A 15,573-nucleotide genomic window follows, 5' to 3' on the forward strand; every position below is an offset into this window, starting at 1 on the left:
AAATAGTGGGGCTTTTCTGTGCCTCTGTTTTCTCTTTTGTTAATTTTGCATGGTCTTGTGATTTTTCTTCAGTAAGCACTCAGCAGTGTGGGTACAGAATGGCTGTCCTGGACTTGATGCTGGGTTGAGGTTTTACTAGGGAGCTGTATTCAGAATAGTGGGGCAAAGAAATTTTGGATATTGCTAAGACATTGATTAAAGTGATGGACCATATTGTTTAGGGAAGGAAATAAAAGCAGGAGGGTGCTAATATGGAGAAAGGAAGACAGTCAAAAATAGATGTAGAATAACAGTATATTGTGAGTAATTAGAAGACTGCCGTAGAAAATTGTGGTCACAATGTTTTATTCTAATCAAAGTACTATAATAGTTCTATTGATGGCAAGGTCCAGAATGTTCCTGTGGGAATTGGTCCCAGAAGTGGGCATGGATGTAAAGTACAAGGAATACAAGGAACTGAGCCTGGAGCGTGAGATGAGTTGTTCTTGGGGAGATCGATATCGTCTATGATAATGGAAGGATGGAGATTATCATCTAAATGATTGTCTATCGTTAGAGCAGATTTTTCATGTTTTTGCAAAAATGTTAGAATAAAAAGAGTATATAAAAAAATCACTGAATTGTTAAAAAAGAAAGAGGATATATGTAATACAAGTAGATATATGTGCTTAAAATTTCTTACATTCTTCATGTAATCAATGTGATCTTCTTTCTCTTAGAACTATTGTGTAGGGCCCAGTAACCCAGATTCAAGACGCAAAATAGTAGCCAAGTAGTGCTTTTAGTAAAAATTAGAAAGATAATTAACATTACTCAGAGCATGTCATAGGGTTTTTTAAATTAAATACATTGTCTCATTAAATAAAAATGGTATTCAAAAACTTTCCACTCCCTTGTTTGAATTACTTTATGTACTCCTGAATATGGAAGAGGATTGAAGAGTTGTCATTGGGGAAATTGATGTCATTTTGGATTGGGTTCTGTTATTTGCTAATTGTGTGGACTTGAGCAAGTACTTTTCAACATTAATTCCAAGTGTATCTTGAACTGTAGTTGGTTGGTTTATCAACTCACTCATTTTATGGTGATTTGGGGATAGGAAAAAAAGTAGGTAAATGAAGAGTATAGATAATTTCCAAGGTTATGTCAGTTGATTTAATTTCTTTTGCTAAACCTTTGTTTTTGTTATTCTTTTTAAAGAAGTTGTTTAATGGGTAGAAAAATGAGATAACACTTCATTAGAGAGAGGTTGATGCACCTTGAAGTTATGAGGAACATTGTAGGGAGAAGGAAGAGAAAGAAAAAAAACTAGATAAGTGTCTTCCTCTTTGAATTATTGGAAGTTACCTATATTCCTGGGGTATATTCATATGTTTTTTTCACTATGGTTAAATTTTTAATGGAAAAAATATCCATTTATTTTAAATTTATAACTAGATTCAAAAAAATCTGTGGTGACTTTAAAACACATAAGGGATTTTACTGAACATCTCAAGCCAGACTTTTATTGAGAAATAGCTTCCAGAATTCTAGCAAGCTCTTGTAGAACCATAGGGCTTCATGGAATAGTTAGTATTATATCCATAATTTATTCTTTTTTCCCCCCTCCCTAAATAAAGGCAAGGAGTGTTTATATTGAGATTAATCTACTGCCTGTCTTTTAATTACAGTGTTGTTATAGATGGTTGACTTTTTTGAGCTCTTTGAGAACCTTAGTTCTTACTGCAACTATAAAACCAAAGCAAAATTTTAAACACAAAGCTGTAAAACTCATAAAATTTGTTTTCATAAAGTGAATTTAATGTGATGTTTTTGTTTAAACCAAACTACTAGTCACAATGTGAATATAATGCTGTCTTTAAGGGTGTTTTGATGTGCCTGTACTACAAGTTTTCCCAGAACCTTTCTTTATGTGTTATGACACCTTCCTTTCTGTGTTACAATGGAATATCATTTGACCCTAATACACTATTTGCGTATTACTTTTTTTCTGTTTTTAGTAGCCCACAGCAGTTAAAGTACTAGTGCCAATATGGTCTCTAAAATCAAGTAGTGTAGTACTTGATGGATGAGATCATCCAAATGATTGAAAGTATGCTCATATTACATGCCTTTACATTAACATAAAAATGAAAAGACAGAATATGTAAGTTTTCGTAGAGGACTTGAAGACCCTTGAGAATGTCCTCCATTTGAGAAACGCTATCATAAATTATAATTTTCCCCACAGTTTTCATAATAAACAGTGCTGTAGTGATGAGGCATTTGGTAGCATGGAGTATTGGAAGCCTGAGCATATACTTTACAGGTTTAGGTTTTACTTTAAAAAAAAAACTTACTTTACTCAGCCCAGTTTTGGGGAGGCATACCCAGTTTCTTTTGAAACAGGCCATACTTTCCTTAAAACCCATATTTACCTTTCTGTATAATCCTTAATAAATCTTCATCTTAAAAATGTTTTAAATTATGGAAGCAATATATGTACATGGTAAAGAAATTCGGCAGTGTAATATGTCATCCCTAGTTCTGCTTCCCAGAGTTAGCCACTTCCACTTACTCTTTTTATTTATTTATTTATTTTTTTGGCCTTGAGGCTTGTGGGATCTTAGTTCCCGACCAGGGGTTGATCCTCTGCTCCCTGCACAGGAAGTGCGGAGTCCTAACCACTGGACCACCAGGGAATTCCCACTTTCACTTATTCTGATGGTTCCTAGCTCTTACCAGTATATGTGTACTGTGCTTATATTTCTTGATGTCAGTTTCAGTATCTGTTGACTCTTAATATGATAAATTCGACCCACTTAACAAGAATTATTCGAAGTGTTCACATGGTCCTGAATTTATTTGTGTTAACTTAGGGAGCTAGAGTATTTGAGTATTCACAATTTACTTGATTTGTGTCTAGGCTAAATGCAGAAGTTAGCAATGGCTTGTTCAAGAGAAAACAAATGTGAAAAGACAAAAGCAAGAAGGATAAACTTAAGTGAGGTGAAGATACGAGTAATTTCATGTAAAATACACAGTTGATTTAAATAGATCTCTTTATGTGTATAAGTGCTTAAGCTGTATTAAGGGAGAAAGTAGCTTCCTTAACACAATGTATACTCTTCAGTCATTGTCCATTTTTGCTGCCTCAAGGTGAAGATGTGGAAAAAATTTTGGATGAATGGAAAGAATATAAAATGGGAGTGCCAACATATGGTGCAATTATTCTTGATGAGACACTTGAAAATGTGAGTGAGAGTAATAAAAGATTTTTAGTGAAATGGTGATCAGCTGTTTTCATCCTAATATGTTGTTTTTATAATGTTCTGAACTGAGGTTTGAAAAGTATACTTAGATTTTTAGTGATAAAAGGCCAGATTTTGTATATTTCATCTGCATTCTGGGTCTTAATAATTTATACTTGTTGCAGCGTGACTTATTGCAAAGGAATCATTTGATTTTTGAAGAAATACTTTAAAATGGACAGAATACCTTTCTTTACAGGAAAAGTAATAGTATATTTAGCTTCCTGAAAGATAGTCAACCAAATAAAATTATTGGTGATAACAGTTACCTGAAGTAAGGAGAAAAGCACTTTTGGCTTTTAGAAAGGAACATGGGAAAGAAGGGCAAGTTTTATTTTTACCTCTGATTGTTTTGTAGGTATTACTGGTTCAGGGGTACCTAGCAAAATCAGGCTGGGGATTTCCAAAAGGAAAAGTAAATAAAGAAGAAGCTCCTCATGATTGTGCTGCTAGAGAGGTGAGTTATTGCAGTTTGAAACAGTAACATTTGGTGGTTATGCTTTGAGTGTGTTTTTTTAGCCATGGAGACTAACTTGTTTGGATCATTTAATCCTCTTTCCAGAACTTAACTGCATGAAGTAACATCTTTTATAATGTAACTGTTGATTCATTTGTCCACATCTATCATTTATTCTTCTCTCATTTGTTTCCATTTTCTTTCATTGTTCATTTTTTATTCTATTATTTAACTTTTTTTTTAGATATCTTCTCCACCTTTCCTTTTAGAATTGGATTTGTTATTGGTTAAATATTTTGGCTATTATAACCTTTGTTTTATGTTTATATTCTTGGCTTCCAGACAAATGCATAATTTGGGCTTTTCTAAGAAATTTATGTTTGTTGCTCAAAACCCACTCTAGCTTCCTCCCACTGCCTGTAGGATCAAGTTTAATTAAGTATTGAAACTCCCTCCCCTACCCCCAACACAAAACTTAGCCATTCCTAAATTTATTTTTCTTTATTCTTAGTCAAAAGAATGAATTCTTTGGTCTCTGAATTTGATTGATTTGTTTCAGCCTCTAGGCTTTTGCATATGTGATTTCCCTACCTGGAAAGTACTGTCTTCTTCCTGCCTATTCAAATCTTATCTAGGTATCTTTCTAGACCCAGCTCAAATTACTCTTTTTCCCTAAAGGACTGCCACCAACTAGCTCTATATACAGGGCCTGAGTTTCTTTATTTGTAAAATAAGGAAGTTCATTCTTCTTTAAATTGTTTTTTTTTAAAAAATTAATTTATTTATTTGGTTGTGCCGGGTCTTAGTTGTGGCTGGCAGGCTCCTTAGTTGTGGCTTGCCAGCTCCTTAGTTGTGTCACTTGGGCTCCTTGGTTGTGGCATGCGAACTCTCAGTTGCGGCATGCATGTGGGATCTAGTTCCCTGACCAGGGATAGAACCCAGGCCCCCTGCATGGAGAGCACGGAGTCTTAACCGCTGCGCCACCAGGGAAGTCCCTAAATTCTGTTTATTTTAAAATGTAACCAGTCAGCTGTAGCCCACAGTAATCTGAACTTTAATAGCAATTGCTGTCTTTATCATTCGCTTGGCCTTAACTGTATAGTACCTTGTGATATATTGTATACTGTATTCTTATTTATTAGTTCCTAATCATTTATAACATTACACCTTGTCCTTGACATTTGAGAAGTTGAGCTATGAGGAAGTATGATAAAATGGAAAGAGAACTGGCCTAGAAGTTGAAAGGTTTTTGTTCTAGTATAGTTTTAGTATATGTTGTTCAATAGCCTAGAGACTTTGGGCAAGTCTCTGTAAGACATAAAATGTTTTTAAATTATTTTTTTGCCTGCGTTGGGTCTTAGTTGCGGCACGCAGGATCTTCATTGAGGCATGTGTGATCTTTTTTTTTGTTGTGTGCTGGCTTCTCTCTAGTTATGGCGTGCAGGTTTTCTCTTCTCTAGTTGTGGTGTGTGGGCTCCAGGGCGTGTGGGCTCTCTAGTTGAGGTGCCTGGGCTCAGTGGTTGTGGCACGCAGGCTTAGTTTCCCTGCGGCATGTGGGATCTTAGTTCCCCAACCAGGGATTGAACCCGTGTACCCTGCATTGGAAGGCGTATTCTTTACCACTGCAGCACCAGGGAAGTCCCAGATATAGCTAGAAACAAGATCTTCATAACTAGAAGTGATATCTTTAGAATCTAAGCTGGTGGTGATTGAATTTTGAGATGGCAGTATGTATTTTGTGACATATTTTATTTGGGTCTCTTGCCTTATTTATTTTTTGACTCATTGTTTTCCTGTGGCAGTGTTCACTGCCTCATTTAAGTTTGGGTATAATTATTAGTGAGGGATAATAGTTAAAATTCTTATAAACCACTAGTGGTTATTTGCTGTAGAAAAACTATTAGTAGTTATTTTCTTTGGAGTAAGATTTGTTGTTGTTGTTTTTTGTGTTTTTTTGTGGTACGCGGGCCTCTCACTGTTGTGGCCTCTCCTGTTGTGGAGCACAGGCTCCGGACACGCAGGCTCAGTGGCCATGGCTCATGGGCCCAGCTGCTTCGCGGCATGTGGGATCCTCCCGGACCGGGGTACGAACCTGCGTCCCCTGCATCGGCAGGCGGACTCTCAACCACTGCGCCACCAGGGAAGCCCTGGAGTAAGATTTTAAAAATGATTGAAAATGCTGCATTTTAAATTGAGTATGGAACAACTTATCTAAGCAAGTATTTGCAACAGCGTATAGACAAAGCTTTTTCTGTACAAGTAGGTGAAGGTTTATGCCCACCCTTTAAAATCGAAAGCTATTTAGGAAGCAGGTGAGAAATTGCCACATCCTCTAAGAGCTTTTCCTTTCTTTTCTGTATATGGCAGGAGATGTACAGTACTTGTAAAGTCTTCCCTTTTTATACCTTCAATTTTTGTAGTCATCTTGCTTATAAGGAAGGACAAAATGGGAACCATAGCATCCTACTTAGAGGAATTGATCTGTAGATCTTAAACATGGAGTTAGACTAGTCCTACAGTAGTGAGATAGTTGTCCAAGTCCAGAAAAGATAATAACTGGAATAACAGAAATTTAGGCTAAATTGTGTGAAATGAGCTGTCTCTGGAATTGGATCTTCTTGGAGGAATCAAATACCTAACCTTGGAAAAACTGAAGAATGACCCTAGACCCAGGAGTGCTGGAAACCTCCCTCTGATGAGTTTTATGCACTGTATTATAAAGAGTCAGGATGATGCAGAAATAGGATATTCAGGGTAAAAAAGTAAGTTAACCTGTGAACTGAGACAGTTTTCACTTTGGTTTATCTTGTTTGTTCTCTGCTCTGGGATACTAAGATAAAAAGTTGTCCTATCTATGTGATGCTGATTTCAGTAATGACTGTGCATCATTGTAATTTGTAAGAAAGTAAATAAAATTTATTCTTGGGGCGATGGGAAGTGGGAGAATGGAGTGTGGATTGTAGGATCTAAAGAGAATCCTGTGGGGAAAGATACAACCATTATGGGAAATTGTTATCTCCATTTTACAGGTGGGGGTAACTGAAACAGAGCAGTTTAGTAACATGCTCACGGTCTTACAGTAAGCAGCAAAACAGAGATATTTAGGTATTTGGGTTCTGGAGTTGATGTTCTTGACTGCTATATAGGCAGTTAAGGAATATTTATAAATGGGTGAGAATTTCTAAACAGATGAAAACAGAAGGAATTTGTGATTTTTAAGTACATCTATCTATTTCCTAATAACATTTACCTTTCTGTTGGATCAATATGAATTTTTTCCCCCTGTTTTAGAGTTTTTGTCTTGCTCTGAGGAAAGCACAAGCATACTTAGGAACCACAGTCCTTTAATTTCAGGGAAAAAAATGTTCCCTTTGATAATAAGAATTAATCCTAACTTCTAACCTTTCTGATCTAAATAATAGTCTCTTTTAGCTGATAAAAGAACTTGTCAAAGAAGATTTAACTTTAATTTCTGTAAATTTTGAGGCTAGAAGTTTTAAAGTCAAGTCTTTTGACTTTTATTCCTGATTTTTAAGTGAATACTTTTTTCGTAAAGAGAAAAGTTTTGGGACTAAGGTGGAGCATTGCTGTATTAGTCCACTCAGGCTGCCATAACAAAATACCACAGACTGGGTGGCTTAAACAATAGAAATTTATTTTCTACTTCTCTGGAGGCTGGGAAGTCTAAGATCAAGCTGCCTGCTGATTGACCTCTTGGTGAGGACTCTGATCCTGGCTTGCAGTTGGCTGCCTTTTCTCTGCATGCTCATGTGACCTTTGCCAGGTGCCTGTGTGAGTGCCCCGAGAGCTAGTGTGCTAGCATCTCCTGTTTTTCATAAGGGCACTAGCCCTGTTGGATTAGAGCCCCACCCATATGACCTCATTTAACCTGTAACACCTCCTCAGAGGCCCTATCTCCAAATACAGTCATATTGGGGGTTAGGTCTTCAACATAAGAATTTTGGAGGGTTCAATCCATAGTAGTTGCCATTTTTGAGTGATGAAGTATTCAACTAGCAGTGCTAGAGTTGCAGTGTATCCTTCTGCCACTTGGTGGTACTGCAGTATAATAAAAGCAACACTGTTTGAGGGAGGGGAGGAACCACCAGTGTCTTAGTTAAAAACCAGATTTTTATTCCATTTATAGGAGTTTATGGTTTTTTTTTGAAGATGCTGAGGGTAGGAGTTATTTATTTATTTATTTATTTTTGCTGTATTGGGTCTTCGTTTCTGTGCGAGGGCTTTCTCTAGTTGTGGCAAGCGGGGGCCGCTCTTCATCGCAGTGCGCGGGCCTCTCACTATCGCGGTCTCTCTTGTTGCGGAGCGCAGGCTCCAGACGCGCAAGCTCAGTAGTTGTGGCTCACGGGCCTAGTTGCTCCGCAGCATGTGGGATCTTCCCAGACCAGGGCTCGAACCCGTGTCCCCTGCATTGGCATGTGGATTCTCAACCACTGCGCCACCAGGGAAGTCCCTATTTCTTATCACTTGTATTCAGTGAAGTAGATTTAGGACAGGGATATGAAAAATGTTTTCTAGATATTATTGAAAGGCTATATTAGGATAATCAGTATATTTTTGTTGTTAGTTGCAGTGAAACACCAACTGTTTTTGAGAAAACAAGGAATACTTGGCAGTTCACTTGTGGTTTCAAGATTTCATATTGTTGCTTATTATTTGTCAGAACAACATATTTTATTCTAATAAAGCTTTAATATGCATTTATGTGATTTAATCTTGATAGAATTTGTACAGAGGAATTATTGGTTTATTCTACCTCTTGTAGGCTTATAGGACATAGATTTTACGCAGAGGATTTCATTGTCTATGCTGGTGTTCTTTGGGTAGCACATTTCTTTACTCTTATGTAGAGATTTTTATCTGATATCATTTGAGACATTAGTCCTATTCCATGTGCCAGGAACATTAAGTCTGTATTATAATACAGGAATGGATTTGATACACAGAAGGTATGGTATTAAAATTTTTATATTTGTTGTCTATACATGTAAGTGAGCTATTAAAATTTTTTCCTGGTAAATATTTGTTGAGAATGAATACCTAATTTTATTATTATTATTTTTTTATTTATTTATTTATTTTTTGCGGTACACGGGCCTCTCACTGCTGTGGCCTCTCCCGTTGCGGAGCACAGGCTCCGGACGCACAAGGCTCAGCGGTCATGGCTCACGGGCCCAGCCGCTCTGCGGCATGTGGGATCTTCCCGGAACGGGGCACGAACCCGTGTCCCGTGCATTGGCAGGCGGACTCTCAACCACTGCACCACCAGGGAAGCCCATGAATACCTAATTTTAGAGGTAAATCAGTCTTTATCACTTTTAGAATTGAGGTCTGTCACTATATTATGTTTATTCTAAGTTTGGTTGTACAGGGTTTCAAGCTGCCTTTGTTAAACTAGGCTGATGGCCTCATGTTGTACCATTTCCTCTCATATAATTCTTCAGCTGTAGCCATTCCCAGCTATGTGAATGGAATGTCTTTTTCTTTCTATCTGGCAAACTTCTGTTCATCTTTCAAGTCCTAGCTCAAGTGTATCCAGCAGAATAGGATGCTGCCCATGACAGCCTTCCAGAGGTGACCACCCCAACTCACAATCACACCTTACCTTTAACCAAGGCTGAGTTAGGCACCCTGATTCTGTACTCCCATAGAACCCACCTACCTTTTGGCACGTATATCATATTGCAGTTATCATTTCTTTTTTAGATGGAGCTCTTTAAAGAGCAGCGCTTGCTTTATTCATTTCTGAAGTCAGTGCCTAGGACAGTACCTACCACTTACTAAGCACACAGGATATATTTGAATGAATGCACTAGAAAAACCTAAACATTAATTACATGTTACTCTTTAAAATTGTGTTACTATTGAGAGAATTTCAAGTATAGAGAAAAATAATAAGAATAATATAAAGAATAGATTCACCTGTTAATATTTTGCCATATTTGCTTTATTACTTTTGATACATATGGGTGAATGGTTTTTATTATTATTGCTAAATACTTTAGGAGTAAATTGCAGACAAAATGCCCCTTAACCCCTAATTATTTACGCATGTAAATTTTAAGAAGTGGGAAGTTCTCTTATATAAGCACAGTGTAATTATCAAATTCAGGAGTGGGACATTGATAGGTTCTGTTATCTAACGGACAATTCATATTCATATTTACTAGTTGATCCATTATGGTCCTTTTCTGCAGTTTCCACCCCCTTCTCCCTTCACTATCCTATCCAGGCTCATGTACTGTATTTGCATTTAATTGTTATGTTTTCAGTCTCTAATCTGAAACAGCCCCTCGGTCCTCCAGTACTTGTTTTAGTAAGCATGTATTCAGTTAGATTCTGTTTGGTAACAGGCTCTGCTCACAAGGAACTTAGAATATACAGTTTACCTTTAGCATAGTTTCTAATTATTATACAGACATACGTGACTGGAATGTATACTAATTTCTGATTATAAGGTATTATTCAAAGAAGGTAGTTAAAGGGAATAACTGTAAAAATAGAATTAAGAACTATATAAAGTTATTTTAAAACTTTTTTGTTGGAGGATAAGAACATAAAATACACTAATCTTAACAGGTTATTCATTTTTATATATGTATATACCTGTGAAACCACCACCTAGGTCAAAGAATATTTTCAGCACCTCAGAAGATTCTTTCCTGCCCCTTCTTAGTCAATGCCTTCTTTCCCCCACATTTCCTGAAGGGAACCACTATCTTGACTTCTATCACCATTGATTAGTTTTGCCTGGTCTTGAGCTTCATATAATTAGGATTTTGCAATAGTTATTCTTTGTGTTTTATGTCTTTGGCTCAGTATAATGCCTGTGAGATTCATCTATGTTGTTGTGTATATTAGCAGTCGGTCCTTTTTAATTGCTCTTTGTTATATTCCAGTGTACAAATATACCACAGTTTGTCCATTCTCTTATGCATTGGATTGTATCCAGTTTTTGGCTATTCAGAATAAAACTGCTGTAAATATTCTTATACATGTCCTTTGAGGAAAATAAGCCTTCATTTCTCTAGGAGTGGAATTATTGAGTCATAGGGAAGTTGCATATCTACTGCCAATGGTTTTCCAGGTGGTTGAACCGATTTACATTCCCACCACCCGCATATGAGAGTTCTAGTTGTCCTGACCTACACATAGAATTACCAATTTAAAAATTTTTATCCCATGTTCATGGAGTGCGAGAATTAATATTGTTTAATGTCATTACTGCCAAAAACCATGTCTAGATTCAGTGTGATCCCTTTCAGGATTTCAATGACATTATTTTTACAGAATTAGGAAAGAAATTCTAAAATGTATATGTAACCACCAAAGACTCTGAATAGCCAAAGCAATCCTGAGAAAGAAGAACAAAGTGGAAGGCATCACACTGCCTGATTTCAAGCTATACTATAAAGCTATAGTAATTAAAACAGTATGGCACTGGTATAAAAACAGACAAATATATAGATCAATGGAATAGAACTGAGATCCCAGAAATAAACCCACACGTATATGGTCAGCTAATATTTGAAGAGGGAGCCAAGAAAACTGAATGGAGAAAAGAAGTCTCTTCAGTAAATTGTGCTGGAGAAATTGGATATTCTCATGTAAAAGAATGAAACTAGATCCCTGACTTATACCACTCACAGAAGTTAACTTGAAATGGATTAAATACTTAAATTTAAATGTAAGACCTGAAACTATAAAACTCCTAGAAGAAAACAGGATAAAAACTCCTTGACATGGGTCTTGGCAATGATTTTTTGGCTATGACACCAAAAGCATAAGCACCAAAATAAGCAAGTGCGACTACATCAACCCAAAAGCTTCTGTACAGCAAGAGAAACAGTCAACAAAGTAGAACGACAGCCTACGGAATGGGAGAAAATACTCAAAAACCATATATTTGATAAGGGGTTAATAGCTAAAATGTATAAAGAACTCATACAACTCAACAAATAATTCAATTAAAAAATGGGCAAAAGACCTGAATATACATTTTTCCAAAGAAGATAGAGGAATGGCTAATGGAATGGAAGATAGAGGTATGTGAAAAGATGCTCAACATCACTAGGTTATTAGGCAAATAGAAATCAAAACCACAATGATATATCTCTTATGCCTGTTAGAATGGCCACCTTAAAAAGACAGATGAATGTGGAGAAAAGGGATCCCTTGTTCACTGTTACTGAGATTGTAAACTGGTACAGCCACTATGCAAAGCTGTATGGAGGATCCTCAAAAAATTAAATTACAACTACCATATGATCCAGCAATTCCACTAGTGGGAATATATCCAAAGGAAATGAAAATGCTAACTTGAAAAGGTATCTGCATTCTTATGTTCATAGCATTTTTTACAACAGCCAAGACATGGAAACAACCTAAGTGTTCATCGATGAATGGTTAAAGAATATGTGGTATGTCATATTCACAATGGAATATATTTCAGCTGTTAAAAAAAAAAAGAATCCTGCCATTTGCGCTATGGATGGACATTGAGAGCATTATGCAAAATGAAATAAGTCAGACAAAGACAGGTACTGTATGGTCTCACTTACATGTGGAATTTGAAAAAACAAAACTCATAGAGGGAGAGATCAGTTTTGTGGTTATCAGAGGGTGTGTGCGTGTAGAGGAGAATTGTAGGAAGCTGGTCAAAAGGCACAAACTGAGTTAGAAGATAAATAAGTACTAGGGATGCAGTGAACAACATGATGACTGTAGTTAACACTGCTGTATGATACGTATGTAAGTTGCTCAGAGAGTAGATCCTAAGCGTTATCATTACAGTGAGTTCTCATTACAAGTCAAACCGTTAAGCTGTACACCTTAAAGTTAAGCAATGGTATATATCAATTATATCAGTAAAACTGGGAAAAATTTTATGGTCATTCCTCAATATATACAAAAAGTTAATTATGTTGTATATCTGAAGTTAATATAATGTTAATTATATCAATTTAAAAAAATTTTAGTCATTCTCATGGGAATGTAATTGTCATTGTGCTTCTAATTTATGTATCTCTGAAGTCTAATGATGTTGACCACATTGTCATATTCTTATTGGCCATTTGAATGTGCTCTTTTATTAAGTAACCACTTACATGTTACCCATTTTTTTAAAAAGTTGGTTTACTTGTCCTGTGGATATATAGGACTTTTTAATATAGTCTGGATTTGAGTGTATTGTGAATGTCTTCTGGTTTATGTCTTCCCTTTTGACCTTCTTAATGGAAACTCTGAAGAGAAACAATTTTATGTCACTGATGTGTAAACTTTCAGGTAAACCAGTCCTAATTGTTACAGTTATAAATCTAATATCCATCCTGATTGATTTACAATTAAAACAATTTTTTTTAAGCTATGTCTGAAGCAGTAGAGTAGGGTAGACCTTAGTTGCAAAGAAAAGGAAAACCAAAGTATCTGGACTTTCACTCCAGATAGCATACATGAGTTGTGAAATAAATCCACAATTGGTAAAAGAATTTTATTTTGGAAAAGGTGTATAGTTTTGGTTTAGGACAAGAAAACTTTTTTTTTTTTTGGTAGCATATCTGTATTTCTGTTCCCACTCTGTCATTTCTAGAAGTAGGAAATACAAATAATGTCTGTTTTTTCTATATACCATAGAGCAGTTTTCAAGTAAGTATATTCACCTAGTATCTTGAAATTAGGGAAAGGTAGTATACAGAAATGAGTTAGGTGTCGTAGAGGAGCTTAAATTGGGAGTTACAGTCTACACATGTTTGAGACAAGTATAGATGTGCCCTTGTTGAGGAAGGTAGAAAGATGTACCTTTCTCTTGTCAGATGTACTGGCAAGAGAAGGAGGGAAGAGACAAAAAAAAAATGGATAGAAATATCTCCTTCACACCCATACCTTGTAAGAGATTCAGGCCTGTGCATGTTCTGTCCCACTGATTGGTTAGAAGGTGCTGAAACTAGAGGCAAGAGGAGGAACGAACTCCAGTGTAAAAGATGCACACTGGTTACTAGACACTAAAGCTCCAAAGCCTTTTCATTTGGGGGTGAAGTGGGGAAGGACTTGGTCACAGAACACAAATGTTATCTGAAGGAGAACTTTAAGGCTAGAAGATACCAGTGCTTTTTAAATTTTAAGCAGAAGCCCGGGATTTTAATCAAATTAAGAATGGCTCCTCTGGCTGAAGGAAAAGGTGAGGGTTAGATGTGACATTTTATTCCTGAGATTTACGCTCCTGCAGTCCTTGAGGCACGGTGAGGAAAGGCAGTTTTAGAACCATTAATCCACTTCACTAGTTCTCATTTTTAGTGCATTTACAACACCTCCCCACACACACACGTGCAAATGTGGTTGTAGCTATACTCTTGGAATCTGCCCACTTAAATATTAGTATTAATCACATTCCGTTTTCATGTTTGAGAAATGGTTTTCTTTGTGAAAGACGGGGGCTCCCAACCCCTGGGCCACGGAATGGTACCAGTCAGCAGCCTGTTAGGAACCAGGCTGCACGGCAGGAGGTGAGCGGCGCCCACCCAGCCCTGCAACCCCGGTCCGTGGAAAAATTGTCTTCCACGAAACGGGCCGCTGGTGTAAGACACTTTTCATTCTGTAGCTTGGTATACATATAGATTTGTGGTTGCGGTGAATAAAATCCATATGGAGTTCCCAGTGACTTCCCACAGAGTGGGAACCACTGATGTATTCTAACATCTTAAGGGTTCTGGACCCAATTACAGTGTGTGTGTGTGTGTGTGTGTGTGTGTGTGTGTGTGTGTTTCCCTACACCAGCAAGCAAGTTTTGGACGTCAGCTGGGTGTCCTACAATTCAACTCAATTCTGACGCTATCTACCTGGAGATAGCATCCCATTCCACATGTTAAGGGCTCAGTCCCATAAGACCCTCCTTTGCTTCAGATGCCAATCGCAAGTCCAGGTTGTCATTTGTGCTTCTGAGCTCCTCCTTGGGTTTGATTAATTTGCTAGAGTGATTCGCAGAATTCAGAATTCAGTTTTTCTTACTAGATTATCAGTTTATTGTAATAAAAGGATATAACTCAGAAATAGCCAAATGGAAGACATAAATACATAGGGCAAGGTATAGGGAAAGGGCAAGGAGCTTTCATGCTCTCTTCTAGAGCACTGCTATGCCCAAATCTTCATGTGTTCACCAAACCAGAAACTCTCCTTTTGGGTTTTTAGGGGGGGCTTCATTTCATAGTCATGATTGATTAAATCATTGGCCATTAGCGATTGAGCTCAATCCCTGGAGGTGTGGGGGGGGAGGAGCTGAAAGTTCCAGCCCTCTTAATCACCTGGCGACCAGCTTCCATCCTTACTCAATCCTTACAGGGGCTTCTTAAGTCACCTAATTAACATAACAAAAGACACTCTTGCTTTCGTCACTTAAGACATTCCAAGGGTTTTAGGAGATCTTGTACCAGAAAGGGGGACAGTGACCAAATATATATTATTGTAAGTCACAATTTCCCACGTTGCCCTTCACTGAATAGGTGAAGAAACTTAGGCTCAGGTATGCAAGGAGGTTTTTCCATAGTGAACAGTTCAACAGAGGCACAGCTAGAACTAGACCCTGAAATATTCTGACTTTTTCCTTAGTGGTTTTTAAATGAATGAATGAATGTATGTATGGCTGCGTTGGGTCTTCGTTGCTGCGTGTGGGCTTGTCTCTAGTTGTGGCGAGTGGGGGCCACTCTTCGTTGCGGTGCGCCGGCTTCTCATTGGGGTGGCGTCTCTTTGTTGCAGAGCTCGGGCTCTAGGCGCGCCGGCTTGGTTAATTGTGGCATGTGGGCTCAGTAGTTGTGG

At 37.4% G+C, this 15,573-nt stretch overlaps 1 protein-coding gene across 1 annotated transcript in view; it reads left to right on the forward strand.

Annotated features, from left to right (window-relative positions):
• The window catches only part of DCP2 (decapping mRNA 2), a 63,139-nt gene that overhangs the window by 15,087 nt on the left and 32,479 nt on the right, over positions 1 to 15,573 (forward strand). Inside the window, exons 3-4 of the mRNA XM_004267448.4 lie at positions 3,106 to 3,233; positions 3,649 to 3,747. Of these exons, the coding sequence (XP_004267496.1) occupies positions 3,106 to 3,233; positions 3,649 to 3,747 (227 nt within the window). The remainder of the gene's footprint in view (positions 1 to 3,105; positions 3,234 to 3,648; positions 3,748 to 15,573) is intronic.

The sequence above is a fragment of the Orcinus orca genome, chromosome 3, assembly GCF_937001465.1.
Source record: "Orcinus orca chromosome 3, mOrcOrc1.1, whole genome shotgun sequence".
NCBI classification, from domain to species: domain Eukaryota; kingdom Metazoa; phylum Chordata; class Mammalia; order Artiodactyla; family Delphinidae; genus Orcinus; species Orcinus orca.